The 22,484-nt window shown below is 37.0% G+C and overlaps 1 protein-coding gene across 2 annotated transcripts in view; it reads left to right on the top strand.

Moving 5' to 3' along the window:
- Positions 1–5,208: 5,208 nt before the first annotated feature.
- Positions 5,209–22,484, top strand: part of CHIC1 (cysteine rich hydrophobic domain 1) — a 71,331-nt gene continuing 54,055 nt past the window's right edge. For both annotated transcript variants that reach the window (XM_081793736.1, XM_081793737.1), the window contains exon 1: positions 5,209–5,646. In XM_081793736.1, the coding sequence (XP_081649862.1) occupies positions 5,360–5,646 (287 nt within the window). In that variant the 5' untranslated portion in view covers positions 5,209–5,359. The remainder of the gene's footprint in view (positions 5,647–22,484) is intronic.

Genomic DNA, 22,484 nt, shown 5'->3' with positions numbered 1-22,484 from the left:
GTGATTCCTATCAAAATTCCAGCTGGTTTTTCTAAGAGAAATTGATGATATGATCCTAAAATTTATGTAATAATGTGAAAGATTCAGGGAGGTCAAAATAGTAGTCAAAAGGAGCAAATTTGGTGGATTTACATATTCCAATTTAAAAACTTACTACAAAGCTATAGTATTCCTGATGGTGTGGTACTGACATGAAGATAGACCTAGAGATCAATTAAATAGAATTAAGAGTCCAGGAACAAACCCATAATTCTGGTTAATTGATTTTCAACAGAGGTATCAAGGCAATTCAATTCAGAAAAAGGACAGTCTTCAACAAATGGTGCTGGGACAATTCAACAGCCACATGCAAAAATGTGAATTTAGGCCCTTATACATACCATAAACAAAAACGAACTCAAAATGGATCACAGACCTAACAAATTTTTAGAAGTAAGCATAAGAGCAAATCTTTTTGATATTGTGTTAGGCAAAAATTTCTTAGATACATCATTAAGGGCACAAGAAGGGGTGCCTGGGTGCCTCAACCAGTTAAGTGTTCAACTTCAGTTCAGGTCTTGTGGTCCATGGGTTCGGCCCCATGTCAGGCTCTGTGCTGACAGCTCAGAGCCTGGAGCCTGCTTCGGATTCTGTGTCTCCCTCTCTCTCTCTGCCCCTCCCCTGCTTGCTCATGCTCTATCTCTCAAAAATACATAAACATTCAAACAAAAGGCACAAGCAATAAAATTTGATGAATTGGATTTCATCAAAATTGAAAACTTTTTCAGTTCAAAAGACACCATGAACAACATAAAAAGGCAAGCCACAGACTGGGAGAAAATGTGTGTACACCATATATCTGATAAAAGACTTCTATCTAGAACATGTAAAAAGCACCTTGTAACTCAATAAGTAGACAATCCAGTTTTTTTTTTTTTAAGTAAAAAAGCTGTACACAAATGTTCATGGCCATTTTATTTATAAAAGCCAAAAATTAGGAAAAAACCCAGATGCCTGTCAGTGGGTGAATTGCTAAATAAACTGTTGTACATCTGTACTATGAATACTATATGGCAATAAAAAGGAATGAACCATGGATACACCCAGTAATGTAGATGATTCTCAGAAGTATGCTGGGTGAAAAAGGCCAACTCTCAAAGGTTACATACCATATAACACAATTTACATACTATTCGTGAAAGTGCAAAAATTATAGACCATAAACAGTTTAATGGTTGTCAGGGATGGAGGGAGAAATTGTTATAAAAAGATAACAGGAGGGGCGCCTGGGTGGCTCACCTGGTTAAGCCTCCAACTCTTGATTTTGGCTCACATCATGATTTCACAACTGAGCCCTGCTTCACTTGGGATTCTCTCTCTCCCTCTCTCTCTTTCTGCCCCTCCCCCAATGGTTCCCCCCCCCCCCCTCAGAATAAATAAATATTTTTTTAAAAAGACAACAGGAGCAATCCTTGTGGTGATGTAACCGTTCTTTATCTTGTCTATAGTGGTAGACATATAAACCTACACCTGTGCTAAATTTGCATAGCACTAAATTCACACACACACAAATGAATACATGTATGACTACAGAACTCTGAGTAAGTTGGGTAGATTCTATCATGTCAGTTTTGTGGTTGTCATAATGTACTAGAGTTATGCAAGATTTTACCATTGAGGAACACTGAATAAAGAGTAAATAGGACATCCCTGTGTTATTTTCTATAATTATATATGAATCTTGAATCTATGTATAATTATCTTGAAAAAAAGCTTAAGTTAATAAATAAGACAAAAGATTTGAATAGACATTTCATCAAAGAAGGTATATAAGTGAAACAAGCACATGAAAAGATGCTCCACATCATTGGTCATTAGGGAAATGCAAAATAAACCTACAATGTGAGATATTTCATACCCAGAAGAATAGCTATAATAAAAATGAAAATAACAAACGTTGGAAAGAATGTGGAGAAAATGGAACTCTCATACATTGCTGGTGGGAATGTAAACCGATTGATCCACCTTGAAAAAGTTTGGCAGTTATCTTAAAATCAACAGTCTTACCATATGACCCAGTAATTCCACTCATAGATATCTACCCTTGAGAAATTAAAACATATGTTCACACAAGGACATGTATGTGAATTTTCATAGAAGCATTTTCATAATATCCAAACTGTGGAAGCAGCCCAAATATCATCAATTGGTAAATGGGTAAACAAAATGTGATATATCCTTACAATGGCATACTATTTATCAATTAAAAGTAATGAAGTACTCATACAAGACACAACATGGATAAACCTCAAAAATATTATGCTAAGCAAAAGAAATTAAACAAAAGACTCCATATTGTATGATCCACTTTATTTGAAATGTCCAGAAAAGAAATCTATAGAGACAGAAAGTAGATTAATTATTGCCTGGGGCTAGGGGTCAGAATGGGGAATGACTGAAAATGGGACAGTGATTTCTTTTGGGTGTGACAGAAATGTTCTAAAATTAGTTTGTGGTGATAGTTGAACAACTGTAGATTTACGAAAATCACTGAATTGCACACTTAGAAAAGGAAGAAAGGTGTCTTTTAAGCTACAGTCCCTTTCAGCTGTTCTAGATTGTAACCCCCTCAGATGGCTAAACCTGTGACCTCTGGCTTCAGATCCCCATTCAGACAGGGTAATTACACCCATGCCCTGCTTACTTCATCAGATGGAAGGTTATATGGCCTGCTTTCTTCTCCACCCACTGCTAGCTTTAGTATTCTTGATGCTTGCTAAAGTATTATTTAAAAAGCATGTTGTTCCTTGTGTTTACTGATAAAACGTGTTTTTCTTGGCTTCCCCGATTCCAAATTCTCCGTTTAGAAAAAAAAATACTTCTGGAATTATATATGCATTTTCAGCACACTGTATATGCAAGAAAGCAGACAAGCAGATTTGACTAAACTTGTGAGTTTCTTGAAGCATAGCACTCCTTTGTTCTTTTGACATCTGACTAAATGTCAGAGACCTGTTTCCATTTTGACAGTGTAATTTCCCCCTCCCTATCCTTCTCTCCATCCCCCACACCCATCATTTCTTCATTTTTACCATAGTTCCAATATCTCGCACTTATCACAAAGTCCACTCCTTATATTCCTTTCCCTTTCTCCCTTTCAAATATCCCTTCCTAGCCTAATCCTGACTGGTGAAAAAGAGAAAATACCATTTAAGTAGTAATCAGCAAAATACTTCTTTCTAGAAAGTAATTTAGTGGAACTTTATGGATAATATAGTATGTTTGGAAAATTTTTAGTATTTCCTATGGCTTTTTTTGCTGTTGTTTCAATGTTTACTTATTAATTTTTGAGAAAGAGAGAAAAAGAGAGCACACACACAAGCAGGGGAGGGGCAGAGAGAGACACACACAGAGTCTGAAGCAGACTCCAGGCTCCAAGCTGTCAGTGCAGAGCCTGACACAAGGTTTGAACCCACTAACTATGAGATCATGACTTGAGCTAAAGTTGGACACTTAGCCAACTGAGCTACCCAGGCACCCTGGCTTTTTTTGCTTTTTGAAAGGGAAGAACTGGTGTGAAATACTGATTTGATCTCAAGTCTAAGGTATTTCATTTCCATAAATGACATATGACATGTTTTTATTAATATCCAAGAAAACAGATATATTTTATCTGTCTTATCAGAAGGCAAAATTATTATAAAAATTTTTAGGCTAGCAGATTAAGTTCTCTATACTATGAAAACTAGATTTTATTGCTTATTGATAGTGTTTCAGCTTATTTTTAAGGTTTCTAAATAAACAAGGTATGGAATACAAAACATTTTCTTCACTTTAGTAACATAAACTTGTTGATAATGATCATGGTTTGATCGGCGCCTCTTCCAAACTCATTTCTTTGTCCTTCATACATCCTAAATGCTTTGTTTATATTGCTATACTGCTAATGTAATGCTTACCTTAAAGTGCAGTTATGTCTGTTTCCTCGGTCTCACCATCTGATGGGGATGGAGCTGTGGCATAGCAGTCAGGATTTGTTTTATTAATTAGCAGCTATGTGACTTTGCTGTCTTAATGATCCCTGAATTATGACATGGATTTCTGTGCTGCTGCTAAGTATTAAGTAGTTTGGGACATGGATTGCAAACTCAAATATGTGATCTCTGCAACGTTTTAGCAGTTGTGGAGAAGATAGGAAAAATATTTGAATGGAAACTTTTGGACAAAATGTTACCACAGACCTTAACAAATTACTTAAACTTCCTGAGACTCAGTTTTGCCATCTATAAAATGGATATGGTAATGCTTACCTCGTAGGAGTGTTTAAGGGTTAACTGAGATATCGTCACGTGAGAGAGTCTAGCTCAGTGTCTGGAAGATGGATTATATTAATTAATGTTTCTTTAGGTTGGAATTTTCCCTGCACCTCCTCCATGCCCCTCTCACCTGTAAAACAAACAAACACCCTCCGAACTTCAAACATCTTTCAAGAAACATCCCCAAATGCACCACACTACAAAGCCTTTGCAAACGACTTCAGGCAGGGTAGCCCTTTGTTTAAGAGCACTGAGCTTTTAAAATCAGAAGAGATTCCCAAGTTTAAAACCAGGTCTGCCAAATATTTAGTAACTCCGTGACCTTGGGCACGTTACTTATCCTCCCTGCTGCTAAGTCTCCCACCTGTCAGGCGAGATCATCCTGGTATGTAACCTCATGCAGTTGTGAAGTATTAAATGAGATATGCCCAAAGAGTGCTTAGCACAGTCCCAGACACTTAGTAAATCCTCTATTTAAAGTATTACATAGTAGGCATAGAAGTAGTAATAGAAAAATTTCCACTTCAGCGAAGTGTTTATAAAAATGCCTCCCAGGGTTGCAAAATTCTGATGCAAAAGTCTTTTAAACTCTAATGCTGAACAAAAGTAAGGGATTGGTATATACCTTGCGATATTTGAGGCAAAGTTCTAACCTCACGTTATGGAATATGCATTCCCTGTACGGGGTGTGGGGAGGGAAATGATAGCTACTACTAATTAATGGGAAATAAAACCAGAAAATACGTCCCAGGGCACAAGCAACAGAAGCCCAAAGAGCAGTATTAACCACTGCACCCGCAAACCGGGCCTCAATAATTCCCTGGAGTTCACCTCTAACGCCCCCCTTCCTTTGGAGCCGCGCAAGCGTACACAGATTTTGTTCCTTTCCCCCTCATGCCCCCGCCTCCAACCCTCATCGTCTGCCTCAACACGCAGGCGCATCTCTTCAAATCCTGTCCCTTCCCCCGTCCGCTTTCTCTTCATTTCGTTCCCCCTCCTCTTCCACCACCTCGGTAGGTTCAAACTCTTCTCCGTGAGGGTGGCGGCGATCGAGAGGTCACGTGATGAGCATCCTGCTGCCCAACATGGCGGAGTTCGACACCATCTCGGAACTAGAGGAGGAGGAAGAAGAAGCGGCAACGTCGTCGTCGTCGCCGTCGTCGTCGTCGTCGGTATCGGGACCTGACGACGACGAGGAAGATGAGGAGGGGGAGGAAGAAGAGGAGGGGGAGGAAGAAGAGGAGGAGGAAGAGGAGGAGACGCCGCCCCCACCGCGGGTAGTGAGTGAGGAACATCTGCGGAGATATTCCCCCGATCCTGTATTGGTGCGGGGAGCCGGCCACATCACTGTGTAAGCAAGAGGGGACCATAGGGTTTGAAAACGCTGAGATTTGTCGACAGAGTAATGAGAAGGTGATCGAGGGGCCTGTGGAGTGGGGGAGGGCCGACTGAGGCATACAGTTAGAAAAGGACACTTCGTCTAAATGGAGAAACCGAGGGTGGTAGGTGCAAAGGGAGTGAGGAGCATGCAAATGTGATGCACTGACATCAGGTAAAGAGTATATATAGGACGGGGAAGTTAGAGGTTTGAGAGCCAGAGGGATAGGAGTAAAGGTGAGTCTACTTCTTTCTGTGTTTGCTGGCAAGTAAATAGTCTTTAAACTGCAGGATGTACCAGAGGATTCTTTACTGCTAAGATTGGTGTGTAGTGCAACACAGTGACTGCTGTGACAAGTGACAAGACCTAGGCTTTCTTCAAAACAGAAACGTGATATGTTTTGTGAATAATATTATAGAATATCCACCTACCCATACATTCATTCATCCATTCTTCCTATCTAATCCGTATATGAATGAATACCATTATCCTTTCGATGTCTTGATAATTCCTCATTCTGACGTTCTGTAAATATCACAGAGGTTCATATTAAGAGGCAGTTGTGAAAAGTAAAAGAGCAATGGATTGAGAGTAGGGACTCTTGGATGTTAGTCCCAGCTTTGCCTCTTACTGGCCCTGTGACCTTGCTCAGATTACTTCCTATTTCTGGGCCTTAATTTCTCCATCTGTAAAATGAAGGGTCGGGGTAGGTGGCTTCCGAAGCCTTTCAGCTCTGAGATAATTTAAGATACCTACAGGAGATTTTGTATGCCCAAATATTAAATATGCAGACATTAAATACTTATGGAAATGAGTCCCCCAGGAGCTGAAGTTGATTTTTTGAAAACTTATGCAGAGTGACTTTTTTAAAAAATTGAAATCTTGGATCATATTTAAGAAAATAAAAGGAGGAGCAATCTCATAGCATTGTGGTTGCAAAGCAAAAGAAAATTTTAATGGCTCTCTGGGCTTTGGAGAGTGCTTTTTCTTTTTTATGTGCTTGGGCTGTAAATACTTGGAAGTTTGAGTGTGTGTCATGTTCATCCTCTTAATTATGCTGTCTTTTACTGCATTTTCCTATCATTGCCTCTAATTTTGATAATGGTTCACCTGGTCCCTTTGTCTTTCAATTGAGTTCGTATCATCAGAAATCATATAATATGCAACACCTCCCCCCATCATGTTAGCTTTTAATTTTAACATGTCACTTGTTTTGATTATAATATACTTTTGTGATATTTGCATAAAATATGTTAAGAAATATTTTGAAATTGTGGAAGGGGAGATTTTCAGACCTGCTTTTTGGTAGGGAATTATTTTAACACAGTTTTTCTTGGTCCAAGAATTTTGCAGATAGCCTACAATGATCAGATGCCAGCTTACTGCACTGTTTTACTTTTATTCCTTTCATTACTAGGGAGACAATTCATTACTCAAACTAATTATAATTCTGGCACCAAACATTATTTTCATGCAGATTATTTCACATGACTGAACAGAAAAAGGGTTTTTATTCCAGTCTATAATTTTATATTTCAACATTCCACCCCCTCTTTATTTTCTAACATTCAGAAAACAGAGGAGGGGCAAGAAAACAGAATTTAAGTTACCAGAAACTTATTTGTGGTTCCATTCTACTCTTCACACAATCATGGTGAAGCACTTATCAACCAACTTTCAATTAAAAGCAAAGCACTGACACTTGCCATATCCAAGCCCTTGTGATGGTGTAATGTCCCTCCCAGCTTAAAAATTCTGGAATTGGGAGTGTGAAGTAGTGGTGCTGGTAGTAACTATTGGTATTAATGGAAGCCAAAACCTGAAAAGCAGCAAACCAGTACTTGAATCACTAACCCATGTATATAGTTTGAAAAAATTGTTCAGTTGTATTCTATAAATTCTCTCAACTAAAAAGCACACTTAATGTTAAATGTCTGGGATTCGAAAAAAATTAAATGTTTAGGAGAAAGTTTTGCTGAATCTGAAGAACTGGCCTTTGTATAGTAGTAAACCTTTCCTTATATCAGGTAAATTAAGATCCTTATGAAATAGTTAATCTAATTCTGAAATGTCTAAAATAATCAGCTTCTGTTAAATTTTTTCTGGCATGAGAGAGTTGTCCTGTCTGAATGACACTATCCCACCCCCTTTTTTCCCTATTTTCTGTGCAGTCGTCTAATCTCTAGAGGACTTTGTTTCTTTTTCAAGGTTCAAATTTGAGAACCATTGCTTCAAACTCAATATATCTTAAGCCATAATTTTCCCTCCCCACATTGGCTGTGCATTCCACTTGCCCCTTTACCACCACTCTAATCTTTTGGGGTAGGTTTTCAAATCCTGGAGTCATTTTAACTCTTCCTTGTCCTTGACTTTTCCAGTGCTACTCTGTCCCAGAATTATGTCATATCTTTTAAAATGTCTATTAGATTTTTCATTTTCTCCATTTCTACCGGTACCACTCTAGTTTAGGTTGCCATCATCTCCACAGTCTTCCACCTCTCTTCAATTCATCCTGCATGCTTGTGCCAAACTAATTTTCTTAAAACACAGTTTGATCATGTCACTTTCCTGCTGAAAAACCTGCACTAGGTCTTAATTAGGTCTGAATTCTTATTCTGTCTTCTTCCAGCCTCAGAGGTCAAGGAGTTCCTTCACTTGTCCAAAGCTCACCACTCCACTTGTACCTTCTATACCCTTCTCTTCCAGCCTCCTCCCAAATCTTGCTCCATCAGGTAGCCCCATCTCTCTAATACTACCTCTCTCTGCATCAGCCTATAGACATATTCAGAGTCTCTCTCATTCTTTAAAAACAAAATAAAACAAAGCCTTCCTAGACCTATGTTCCCTTTTAGCTACTGTCTTGTCTTTCTTCCTTCCCTCTCCAAATTTCTTAGGAATAGCCACATTCACTGTATCTATTTACTTTTCACCCCTCTCTAACCTGGATTTTGCCATCATGACCACAGATGGGGGTAACTATCCTTGTTAAGATCACCACCATGACCCTCTGTTGCTACATTAGTGGGCTTTTCTCATTCCCTGTCTTTCTGGTCCTCTCTGCTATATATATGACACTTAAAATGACTCCCTCTTTTTTGGAGGCTTCTATTCCAGGGGCCACAAAAACACAAGCCTTCAGAGGTAAGACAGGCCACAGAAAATGGTGCAGCATGAGTAATAATGGGGCTTTAGTTGAACTGGAAGATGGTATGTGTTTTGCCTAAAGGTATTCAAATTCTGATTTTGTAAAAACATTTTGCCAAACAAACCTAGGAATTCCTTGGCCACTTGATTCTCCTGGGCTCCCTGTATTTTTCTTGCTATTCTTTAACTCTCTCATTCACGGGCTTCTCTTATTCTGTTGACCCTTGAATACCAGTGGTCTCTGAGGTTTTGTTTTCACCTTACTATTCTTCTCATTCCTTACTGTGCTTAGATGATCTCATCTTGATTCTCATGGTTTCAATTATCTGACATCTCCCAAATATGTATCTCTGTGCCAGACTTTGCTCAGACTTTCACCTGGGCTTTCTCACCTGACAGCCCATCATCATCCTAAGTTCAACATATTCATAACAGAACTCATCCCCCCCCACCAACGCCTCCTTATACCTCCATCCCAACCCTTTAAAAAAATCCCTTCTATATCTGTTTTTTCCATCTCAGTTAAATGTACCTCCACCTATCCCGTTATTTATCCTTGGTTCCTCTTCCTCACATACACTTATCAGCAAGTAAAATAATATTTGACCTAAATTTTTTTTCTTTTCCTCCCTACTGACACTTCCCTGATTCGGGCCCCTTTCACCACCCTAACTAATCAACTTGCCTTCATTGTCATCACTTCACATCCATTCCGCAGCCTGCTGCTAGATTAAGATACCACTTTACTGCTTAAAACTGTCCTGTGGTTTTCCCCTTACCTGCTGGATAGAATCCAAGTTCCATAACATGGCATATAGAACTGGACCTTGCCTGTCAGCCTAATCTTCTGGTATTTTCTCTGTGGCTTGTATTTTCCTCTTTTTAACGTGCTGTTTTTTTATTTTGAGAGAGATAGAGAGAGAGCAAGGGAGGGGCAGAAAGAAAGGGAGAGAGAGAATCCTAAGCAGGCTCCACACTGTCCACACAGAGCTCACCGCATGGCTCAATCTCACCAACTGCGAGATCACAACCCGAGCTGAAATCAAGAATCGGACTCTTAACCGACTGACTGAGCCATCCAGGCGCCCCTGTAGCATGCTGTTTCTTATCTCGTTGCCTCTACTCAATCTAGGACCTCCATCTAGAATTCCAGTACCCACCACCCTTACCTCAGCTCTCCATATGTCACCACCTCCTGCAAGTCTTCCCTGCCCCCACTAAATTGTAAGCTGCAATAGCAGGAACAAGTTTTAGTTCTCTCTGAATCTTCATTGCCTAGCACAATGCTTGCCCTGCAGTAGGCAATCAGTAAAAGTGAGTTGAAGGAATATTGGTTTGCTTTAGTAACACTCAATATGCCTATCATAATGCATACTGTATTATAGGTCCTCAACAAATACTGGTTACTTGACTCACACTGTAGAGAGTACTTGTGATTCTGAGCAAAGATACATATGGCTACAGTAATGTCACCAGTCCCAGTGATGGGTGTTATGGCATGGCCTTACCTCTGAAATCTTTGTTAAGATGTCAGAATACCCCTGTCTATTTGTATCATCTTAACGTATTGGCTTTCTTATTACTTTAACAAGATACTAATTTTTTAACATGGAATTAAGTATAATTTCTTAAGAAATAGAATGAGCTAACCACACTAATTGTAATTCCAATTCTCAGAGGATGATGATGATGAATGGATATTTGGGGATTTTTTTCCCAACTAAAAAATTATATAACAAAATTAACTGCACAGATTTGAGTTTATAGAAACTGACATAATGAAATATCTCTTAGAAATATTAAGCGTTTTAGAAATAATATACATCTGAGGAATATAACTTAGTATCTACCAATTTACTTCTTGATATTCTAGGATAAGTGTTTGGGTCCAGTATTTTGAAATAATAAGGAAAATTCTATCCCATGAGATATTTTATTTTTAGGCATTATCACACTGTTTATATTACTTAAAACATAGAGATATTTACCTTTGATAATATATCTGTATAGAATTTAGTAGAGAGTTACCAATTCTCAGGGACTTATAAAATTGTCTCATAAAAGTTAATTTATTAAAGCTAGAGTTGTTGCATATAGAATTGAAAAAAGATGGCCACATTTGCCAAACAGTGCATTTCTGAAAAAAGTTAAACAGCACTACAATTATTGATACTTCTCAAATCAGTTAATGGAATGCTTTTTCATAAACAGCTGTCTTTGAGGAATTACAGTGATGCATTGTTAATACGTATTTGTATAAGGTAAATATTTTATAAGATTTTAGGCTTTCAGAATACAGAAATATGGTAACTTGCCATTTTACAGTGTGGCAAGACATGATTCTTTTCATATAAAAGATTAAAGAGATTTAACTATAATGTTTTTGAAAATATCTTTGAATTTTATGGCATAGACTTTTCTTTTTCATGGTATAGTAAATAAAGTTCAATGCACACACTTCAGAATTGTTACTATACATGCAAAGTTTTCTAGTGAAATCATGTTTCTTGTTGGCAGAATTTTACTAGCTTGATCTGTTTCCTTAAATAATCTGAACACATAAACTTTAATTTGTATAGGGTTTTCAAAGGTTGGTATGTAGCCATTTCCAAAAGGATTAAAAACAGTGAGGGTTCTAGAGAGGGAGAGAAGAGGGAAGAGCAACTAAGAGGGCCCATCCTTCTTTGCCTCAGTTTCCTTTACTCCAAAGAATCATCCAAGAAATTAAAATTTTGAAGCATTGAAGATGCTTGACAAATAAAATATGATCATTAGAAACCATCAACTAGGACAGCTTCAAACACATAATAGGTTCTATATTTAATGAGGCTGATAAAATGGAAAGTGTGGGAAGTTCCCAAGTGCCTATTTGTCTAATGCTGAAAACCCCACATCTTGACTAATGCCTATCAGTAATCAGTAATGGGTAGATGATCTTGTGGATTCACAGTTCTTAATAGTTTGTTTATGAAATAGAGCTGAGGTGTTTATTCAGCAGCAGCCATTTCAACATTTCCTAGTAGCTATCAAGTGAAATGTTGTGCCTAAGATTATTTGAGTTAAGTATTCTTTTTAAGTGCTGAGTCTCTTAATGAAGAAAGATAAAAGAAATTCCTGGTAGACAGGAATAGGATTGCTACTGCCTTTTACCCAAAATTATGAGAGTATATCAGGCCTGGTTTGCCTGTCTTTACACATTTATATATATATATATGTGCCATAAAGGAGTATTTTAAAAAGTAAAATTATATTTCCTTACCATTTTTAATATACTTTTTATATTTTAGAAAAGACAATCCCTTTATATATTAAAGAAGAAAATTAGTAATGAGAATATAGCAAGTATATATTGAGAACTTGAGCACTGGCCTAAGTACCACAAAAAAAACACCGAAAATAAAAAAATAAAGTACAAGCCATGCTTTACAAAACTAATAGGAAAATTGCTTTTAAGATACTGATATAGAGCAGCAAAGAATAATGGAAAATATTTTATTAGCTGTTGAATTGTATAGTATGGATTTGAAGTGGCTGAGAGTATTCAGAGAAAGGGGGAATCCATGACAGTTTAAACATTCAAGGCATTACAGCAGGGATTGGGACTTGACTTGAGCCCTGAAGGTTGACTAGGATTTAAACTAGGGAGGGGAAGCAAGGGAAACCACCTGAGCAAAGACAAGAGCCAATATGGCAGTTGCAATGGAAAGGAAGGAATCATTATGAGAATGATTTCAAAGGAACAAATAACAGGACTTGGAGCCACCTCAGAGCAAGCAAGGTGCAAAAAATAGGAGAAGGAAGGTGCAAAACCAATACCAAGGTCTAGGTTAAAGGGAATCAATGTGCCACTGATAGAGACGAGAAATTTGAAAAGGGGTCTAGTTTCCAATGAAAAGATAACATTTAATTTTAGGCATGGTTTACTTGAGGTGGTATTATTTTAGTAAGATATCCAGGTGGAAACTTTCAGTATGAAATTAGAAATGAGGGACCAAAGAATGTTGGAAAATATAGAACTAGAGATATAGATTTGATGGTCATCAGCATAGAAGTGATGTCAAAGCTATTAAATATAGAAAAATTGTTAAAGCTCCCTTAGAAAGACAAGCAGTTGACTAAAAGGTAAATTTTAAGAAAAGGCAAGAATGTTAGAGAGTGAAAGGATGGGAGAGTATAAAGCTGCAAAGTCAAGGGAAAATTTTCTAAGAAGAGGACATAAAATTGGCAATAAATAATACTTGATGAACTTGTCTTTCTGAATAAATTTACTCAGAGATTATTTTCAGTAAAGTGACAGCATCATAAGGCAAATTCTGAACGGTTAAGAAAGGGAATATTAAAGAAATAAAAACAGGAAAGGAAAATCCACTTGCCTGGTGACAAATGCAACAAGAATAGCAAAACTCAGAAGTTTTAAAATAATAAAAATATTCCATATATTTCAAAGGATACATCTGTCTATATCCTCTACTTATTTGCCAAGAATGGCAGCTTGGAAAAGCTATAATGGCAGCAATCTCTAATGAGGTAGGAATGTGGTTTTTTTTTAATTGACATATAATTACCATACATTGTTATATTAGTTTCAGGCATACAATACAATGATTCAGTTCTGTACATTCTCAGTACTCATCAAGGTAAGTGTACTCTTAATCCCCTTTATTCATTTTACCCATTCCCCGCCCACCTCCCCTCTGATATCCACCAGGTTTTTTTCTGTGTTTAACAGTCTGTTTTGGTTTGTCTCTTTTTTTCCATGTTCACTTGTTACATTTCTTAAATTCCACATATGAGTGAAATCATACGGTATTCTATGACTTATTTCACTTAACATTATATCCTCTAGGTCTTTCCATGTTGTTGCAAATGGCAAGATTTCATTCTTTTTATGGCTGAGTAATATTCCTGAGAGAGAGAGAGTGTGAGTGTGAATGAGAGAGAGAGAGAGTGCTTCCTTAGCCATTCATCTATTGCTGGAAATGGGTGCTTCCATATCTTGGCTCTTGTAAATAATGCTACTATAAACATAGGGTGCATATATCTTTTCAAATTAGTGGTGGTTTTATTTTCTTTGGTCAAATACCTGCTAGTGGAATTACTAGATCATATGGTAATTCTATTTTTAATCTTGTGAGGAACCTCCACACTGTATTCCACAATGGGTGCACCAGTGTACATTCCCACCAACAGTGCATAAGGGTTCCTTTTTCTCCATATCCTTGCCAACACTTGTTATTTCTTCTCACTTTGATTTTAGCCACTCTGACAAGTGTAAAGTAATATTTCATTGTGGTTTTAATTTGTATTTCCCTGAAGATTGGTGATGTTAACCATCTTTTCATGTGTCTGTTGACCATCTAATGTCTATTCAGGTCCTCTGCCTATTTTTAATCTGATGATTTGTTTTCCTGGTGTTGAGTTGTAGAAGTTCTTTACATATTTTGGATATTAACCCCTCATTGGATATATCATTTGCAAATATCTTCTCCCATTCAGTAGGTTGATTTTTAGTTTTGTTGACAATTTCCTTCACTGTGTAAAAACTTGTTATTTTGGTATAGTCCCAAAAGTTTAATTTTTCTTTTGTTTCCCTTACCAGAAGAGACATATCTAAAAAACTGTTTCTATGACCAATGTCAAAGAAATTACTGCCAATGTTTTCTTCTAGGAATTTTAAGCTCTCACATTTAGTTCTTTAATCCATTTCGAGTTTATTTTTATGTATGGTAGAAGTAAGTGGTCTAGTTTCATTCTTTTGCATATAGCTGTCTAGTTTTCCCAGCACCATTTCTCAAAGAGTCTTTTTCCCATTTTATATTCTTGCCTCCTTTGTTGGAGATTAATTGACCATGCAAGCATGGGTTTATTTCTGGACTCTGGTTCTTTTCCATTGATCTATGTGTCTGTTTTTGTGCCAGTACCATACTGTTTTGATTACTACAGCTTTGTAGCATATCTTGAAATCTGGGTTTGTGATGACTCCAGTTTTGTTCTTGTTCAAGATTGCTTTGGCTACTCAGGGTCTTTTGTGGTTCCATACAAATTTTAAAATTATTTGTTCTACTTCTGTGAAAAATGTTATTGGTATTTTCATAGAGATTGCATTAAATCTGTAGATTGCTTTGGATACTATGGACATTTTAGCCATATTGGTTCTTCAAAGCTGAGCATGAAATATCTTACCATTTGTTTATGTCATCTTCAGATTTCTTTCATCAGTGTATCAGTTTTCTGAGTATAGGTCATTCACCTCCTGGGTTACATTTATTCCTAGCTATTTTATCCTTTTTGGTGTAATTATAAATGGCATTATTTTCTTAATTTCTCCTTCTGTTACTTTCATTACTAGTGTACACATGCAACAGATTTCTGCTTATTAATTTTGTACCCAGTGACATTATTGAATTCATTGAGCAGTTCTAGTAGTTTTTGGTGAAGACTTTAGGGTTTCAGTATATATAGTAACGTATCATCTGCAAATAGGGAAAGTTTTAAGTCTTCCTTACCAATTTGGATGCCTTTTATTTCATATCTGATAGCTGTGTGTAGAACTTCTAGTACTATGTTGAATAAAAGTGATGAGAATGGACCTTCTTGTCTTTCTTGTTCCTGATCTTAGAGGAAAAGCTCTTAGCTTTTCACCATTGAGGATGATATTAGCTGTAGACCTTTCATATATGGCCTTTATTATGTTGAGGTATATTTCCTCTAAACCTACTTTGTTGAGAATTTTTATCATGAGGCATGTTCTCCTTTATCAAATGCTTTTTCTGCATTTATTGAGATAATCATATAGTTTTTATCTTTTATCTTGCTGATGTGATGGATCACCTTGAGTGATTTGCAAATATTGAACCACACTTACATCCCTGGAATAAATCCCAATTGATTGTGGTGATGATTTTTTTAAGGTATTGTTAGATTCAGTTTGCTAATAATTTTTTGAGGATTTTTTGCATAAATTTTCATCAAAGATACTGGTTTCTTTTTGTTTTGATTTGTTTTGTTTTTTGTAGTGTCATTATCTGTTTTGGTATCAGGGTAATATTTGCCTTGTAGGATAAATTTGGAAACTTTCCTTCCTCTTCTATCTTTTGTAATACTTTGAGAAGAATAGTATTAGCTCTTCTTTAAATTTTTGGTAGAATTCACCTGTGAATCCATCTGGTCCTAGACTGTAGTGTATTAGAGGTTTTTTGTTTTGTTTTGTTTTTTTTTTTGATTACTGATTCAGTTTCATTGCCCATAATTGGTCTGCCAAATTTTCGATTCCTTCCTGCTTAAGTTTTGTAGAGCTATGTGTTTCTAGGAATTTTTCCATTTCTTCTAGGTTGTCCAATTTGTTGGCAAATAATTTTTCATAATATTCTCTTATAATTCTTTGTATTTCTGTGGTTTCAGTTGTTATTTCTTCTCTTCATTTCTGCCTTTATTTAATTATACTCTCTCTCTTCCTTTTTCAATGAATGTGGCTAAAGGTTTATCAATTTTCTCGATATTTTCAAAGAACCAACGCTTGATTTCAATGATCACTTCCATTATTTTTTTAGACTCTATTTTTTTTTCACTTCTCTACTCTTTATTATTTCCTTCCTTCTACTGACTTTGGACTTTGTTCTTGTTTTTCCAGAATGTTTAGGTGTAAGATTATGTTGTTTATTTGAGATTTTCCTTATTTCTTGAAGCAGGCCTATAAGAGCTATAAACTTCCCTCTTAGAACAGCCTTTGCTGCATCCCAAAGATTTTGGACTATTACATTTTCATTTTCATTTCCTCAGTGTATGTTTTTATTTCCTCTTTGATTTCTTGGTTGAACCATTCAGTGTTTAGTAGCATGTTATTTAGCCTCCATGTATTTGTATTATTTCCAGATTTTTTTCTTGTGATTGATTTCTAGTTTCATAACCTGTGATTAGAAAAGTTGCATGATATGATTTTAATCTTTTTTAATTTACTGAGACTACTTTGTAGCCTGCCATGTAATCTATTCTGGAGAACGTTCCATGTGCACTTGAAAAGAATGTGTTTTCTACTGTTTTGGGATAGAATGTTTTGAATATCTGATAGGTCCATCTGGTCTGATGTGTCATTCAAAGCTACTGTTTCCTTATTGATTTTCTGTCTGGATGATCTATCCATTAATGTAAGGAAGGGGGTGTTATAGTCCCCCACTATTGTATTACTGTCAGTGTCTTCCTTTGTGTCTGTTGATTTTTGCTTCATGAATTTAGGTTCCTCCACATTGGGTGCACAAATATTTACAATTGTTATATTATCTTGTGGCATTCCCTTAATCATTATGTAGTTTCCTTTTTTGTCTCTTGTTACAGTCTGTTTTAACATCTATTTTGTTCAATGTAAGTATTACTACTCCACCTTTCTTTTCATTTCCATTTGCATGGTAAATGTTTTTCCATTCCTCCACATCCAATATTCATGTGTCTCTACGTCTAAAGCGAGTTTCTTGTAGGCAGCATATAGATGGGTCTTGATTTTTTATCCATTCAGAGACCCTGTGTCTTTTGATTGGAGCAGTTAGTCTATTTATATCCAAAGTAATTATTGATAACTATGTACTATTTATATCCAAAGTAATTATTGATAAATGTGTACTTACTGCCATTTTATTACTTGTTTTATTGTAGTTTTTGTAGTTCTCTGTTTCTTTTCTTCCTTTCTTCCTTTGTGGTTTGGTGGCTATCTTTAGTGATATGCTTGGATTCTTTTCTTTTTGTTTTGTGTGTATCTATTATAGATGTTTGATTTGTGGTTACTGTTAGGTTCATATATAACATACACATAGCAATCTGTATTAAGTTAATGTTTGCTTAAGTTTGAAGCCATTTTATTTATTTTTTTTCAATATATGAAGTTTATTGTCAAATTGGTTTCCATACAATGGAAACCCAGTGCTCATCCCAAAAGGTGCCCTCCTCAATACCCATCACCCACCCTGCCCTCCCTCCCACCCCCCATCAGCCCTCAGTTTGTTCTCAGTTTTTAAGAGTCTCTTATGCTTTGGCTCTCTTCCACTCTAACCTCTTTTTTTTTTTTTCCTTCTTCTCCCCCATGGGTTTCTGTTAAGTTTCTCAGGATCCACATAAGAGTGGAACTATATGGTATCTGTCTTTCTCTGTATGGCTTATTTCACTTAGCATAACATTCTACAGTTCCATCCATGTTGCTACAAAGGGCCATATTTCATTCTTTCTCATTGCCCTGTAGTACTCCATTGTGTATATAAACCACAATTTCTTTATCCATTCATCAGTTGATGGACATTTAGGCTCTTTCCATAATTTGGCTATTGTTGAGAGTGCTGCTATAAACATTGGGGTACAAGTGCCCCTATGCATCAGTACTCCTGTATCCCTTGGGTAAATTCCTAGCAGTGCTATTGCTGGGTCATAGGGTAGGTCTATTTTTAATTTTTTGAGGAACCTCCACACTGTTTTCCAGAGCGGCTGCACCAATTTGCATTCCCACCAACAGTGCAAGAGGGTTCCCGTTTCTCCACATCCTCTCCAGCATCTATAGTCTCCTGATTTCTTCATTTTAGCCACTCTGACTGGCGTGAGGTGATATCTGAGTGTGGTTTTGATTTGTATTTCCCTGATGAGGAGCAATGTTGAGCATCTTTTGAAGCCATTTTAATAGCAGTAAATTTGTACTCCTCCCCCCATGTTTTATGTATATGATGTCATATTTTACATCTTTTGATTTTGTGAATCCTTTGACTGATTTTTATTGATAATATTGATTTTACTGTTTTTGTCCTTCAACCTCCATAGTGGTTAAAATACTTTTTTAATACTTTTTTTATGTTTGTATTTACCTGTGAAATTTTTTCCATTCACAATTTTCTTACTCCTGATAATGGCCTTTTCTTTCCATTCAAAGAATTCCCTTTAATGTTTCTTGTCAGGCTGATTTCTTTGTAATGAATGAACATCTTTGAGTTTTGTTTGTCTAGGAAACTGTCTCCTTCTATTCTACATGATATCCTTGCTGGGTAAAGTATTCTTGGTTGCAGATTTTTTCCTTTCAGCACTTTGAATATATCATGCCACTCCCTTCTGGCCTGCAAAGTTTCGGCTGAAAAATCAGCTGATAGCTTTATGGGGTTCCTCTTGTATATAGCTCTTTTCTCTTTCTTTTAAAATTCTCTCTTTGTCACTAGTTTTTATCATTTTAATTATTATGTGTCTTGGTGTGCACCTCCTTTGGTTGATTTTGTTCGGGACTCTCTATGTCTCCTGGATCTGGATATCTGTTTCCTTCCCTAGATTAAGGAAGATTTTAGCTATTATTTCTTCAAAGAAGTTTTCTGCCCCCTTGTCTCTCTTTTCGCCTTCTGGAGTCCCTATAATGTAAATGTTATTATACTTGATGATGTCACTGAGTTCTCTTAACCTATTCTCATTGTTAATTTTTTTTTCTTTTTGCTGGGCACCTTGGTTGCTTTCCATTATTCTGTCTTCCAGGTTGCTGATAAATTCTTCTGTCTCTAATCTGCTATTGATTCCCTCTAGTGTATTTTTATTTCAGTTATTGAATTTTTCATTTCTGATTAGTTCTTCTTTTGGTTCTGATTGGTTCATTTCTGATTGGTTCTATCTCTTTGTTGAAGGTCTCACTGAAATCCTCCACTCTTTTCTCAAGTCCAGTAGATATTTTTATGACCATTACTTTGAACTGTTTGTCAGGCTTATTGCTTATCTCCTTTCATTTAGCTCTTTTGTCCTGTTCTTTCATTTGGGACATATTCCTCTGTCTCCTCATTTTGTCTCTCTGTATTTATTTCTGTGCATTAGGAAAATTAGTTATGTCTCCTGATCTTGAAAGTAGTGACCTTATGAAGAAGAGGTCCTGTTGTGCTTTGTAGCAATGTCCCCTGTTTACCAGAACCAGGTACTTCAGGGATCTCTCCTATGTGGACTGTGTGCAACCTACTGTTGTTTGTGGCTGGATGAGCAGCATTTGCCTTCAGTCCACTTGGCCACAGTGGCCCGCTTTGCCTGTTGTGGGCACACAGAGGGCAAGGTTTGGTCCCTATGCTGTTAAAGGACCAGTCTGGAGCTACCCTGGGCTTATAGTTGGTTGGTGTCACCAGTAAAACCAGAAATCTGCCCTCAGCTTGTTTGCTGGTATTGTGATCGCACCAAACTTCAGGATACTCTCCCTGTGTTATCCCTGGAGAGGCTTTTGTTGGTAGGAGGAGCCTGCATTCAAACCAAATGCCTGCTCCAGTCCATGTGTTGGGGCTGCAGTGACCACAAACTACAGGACTCTCTCTCTGTGCTGCCCCCTGACAGGTTTCTGTTGGTGAGCAGGGCCAGCAGTCAGATCAGATGCCTATTCCTGGTTCATCTGCTGGGGCTGCAGAGGCACTGATCAACAGAGCACTCTTTCTTTCCTGCCAGTTACAAGGTTTGGCTGCTGGGGCTACATTTGAACTGGTGTGTGGTTATCTTTCCCTCTCCTCAAGCAGGAGTCATTTTGGAGTGCAGGTGGTCCCTTCCAGGGCTGCTTACAGGATAAAATGTGGCAGGAGCTGCTTTGGAGAGTAGCCCACCTAGTGGGGCAGGTTGGATGGGGGTAGATCCACAGGAGAACACAGGGGCAGGGTGCGTGGTGTTAGTAAGGTAGGTGGAGGACGTTCTCACTGGTTCCCACAGGTGTCCTGCTATCTAGGCTGGGGATAGGGTGGGGGTGGGGATGGCACCCACCAGCTTTTTTGTTCTTGGAGAAGTCTCCTAAAGATCCCTGCCCCAGATTAGTAAATAAATCTCCTTCCTGTATATCGCAGGTGCTTTTCAAACTTCTGTTTCAATGCCTTATCTCAACAGGGTTTTTTGTTATGCTATGCTTGTCTCTTTAAGGGCAGGAAGTCAGTTTCCTATTGCCTTCTGGTTCCCTCAGAGCTAAGCCTGCTGATTTTTAAAGTACCCAGAATTAAGCCCCACTGTGTTTCAAAGCCAAATATTATGGGGGCTTTTTGTCTTACCAGTGTAGTTCCCTGTGTCTGAGGTGTTTAGTATGCATTCTGCTCCTCTCCCTTCTCTGTGCTTGTGGTGTCCCTTCCATTTGTGGTTAGTTTCACTGGGAGTTTGGTTCCTGACCATGTGTCTGCCCTTCCTACCCTTTCCAAGTGTGACCTCTTCTCTACAGTTAACTGTGGAAAGTTTGTTGTGCCAATCTTCTGGTTGTTTTCTGTGTTCGTTGCACTGATATGGCTGTTATCTAGGTGTATCTGTGCGATGAGGAGGGCTTAGGATCCTCCTACTCCGCCATCCTCCCAGACTCTAAATCAGGAACATATTATTGACATTGCATTACATCTAAAAGTGTTCAGAGAAGATATGGAAATAGAGCTCTAGTTTAAAATGTATAATATCTCCTTTTAAAATGAAATGTGTCTATTTTTGTGTTAAACAGTAAGAATTTACTCTGTGGAATAATGAATTAAATTACATCTTTTTGACTAGTGATGAGGTTACTATTTAGCTAAATGTAACTTAAATGAAGTATGTTCCTTGGTCTATTATATATTTGTCATGTTATTGATTGGTGAGTTAGTAGATAGTTGCAAATATATATTTAATACTAGACTCAGTTTCTCAAACAGCACATGAAATTTGCCATAAAAATTCATGTACAGGGGTATAGCATCTTATTTTCAAGTTTGGCTATATTCTATGTCTATGTATAGATTTAAAGAAAATGTTATTATAAGAATATTATGTTCTCATTACATTATGTACTGATACCTGGAAAAGTAAGTAAGTATTTTTAATAAAATTAAGGCCTTTTTACAGTTGCTAATTAATTTTCTCAACTATTTTAACAATAGAATTTGTTTTAAAATACATTTTAAATACACAAAGTATATGTGCAGATGTATACCTTGCTACTAGCTGCCAAGCATAGAGAATCTTTGTGTTTAAGATGGGCTTGTGTCCCAGAAAAGGAGCTATTAGCATAAATGATACAAGGATTACATGGTATTCCCACATAGAGTTTTAATAGGACATTGGATTCCTGACATGTCTTTAATGTGACCATAAGACCAAAGTGCCATAAACCAGTTGAAACAGTGTAACAGCTTATTATTCACCAAACTTTCATTAAATACCTACTAGATTACATTATGCTACTAATAAGCAAAATGGAAGATAACAAAATAAATAAGCCATAGTTTCTGTTTTCAAAGAGCTTAATACAATACAGAAAGAACTTAGGGATCAGAATTTGAATTTTGGTCTTCCCCATCTTATTAGATACATGACTTGGGGCAAAGTCATTTAATTAGTTTTTGGAAAAAAAAGTTCTGAGTGTCAGCTTCTTTGTTTATAAGAGGGGGATGACAATACCATTCTTGCAGGGTTGTAAACTTTAGAAGTAATGTATTTATGTAGCACAGTGTCTATCTAGCCCATGGTAAGTGGATAGTTAATGGTAACTGTTACCATTATTAGCTACCTCACCAGGAGTTCCCAATAAATATTCCTGTTTTTTTCATTTTTGCTTACAACCCATCATCCACTAATATTCTGTTTCATTCCATTCCATACACTATACTCTACTCTACTATACTATACTATAGTATACTAAAAATTGTAGTCACCATGATATATCATCTAAGATGCAGAAAGTGACCTTTGTT

This window comes from Panthera onca, chromosome X, assembly GCF_046562875.1.
Source record: "Panthera onca isolate mPanOnc1 chromosome X, mPanOnc1 haplotype 2, whole genome shotgun sequence".
Classification (NCBI taxonomy): domain Eukaryota; kingdom Metazoa; phylum Chordata; class Mammalia; order Carnivora; family Felidae; genus Panthera; species Panthera onca.
Note: the sequence above shows the minus strand (reverse complement) of the source record. Positions and strands in the feature narration are given on the sequence as shown.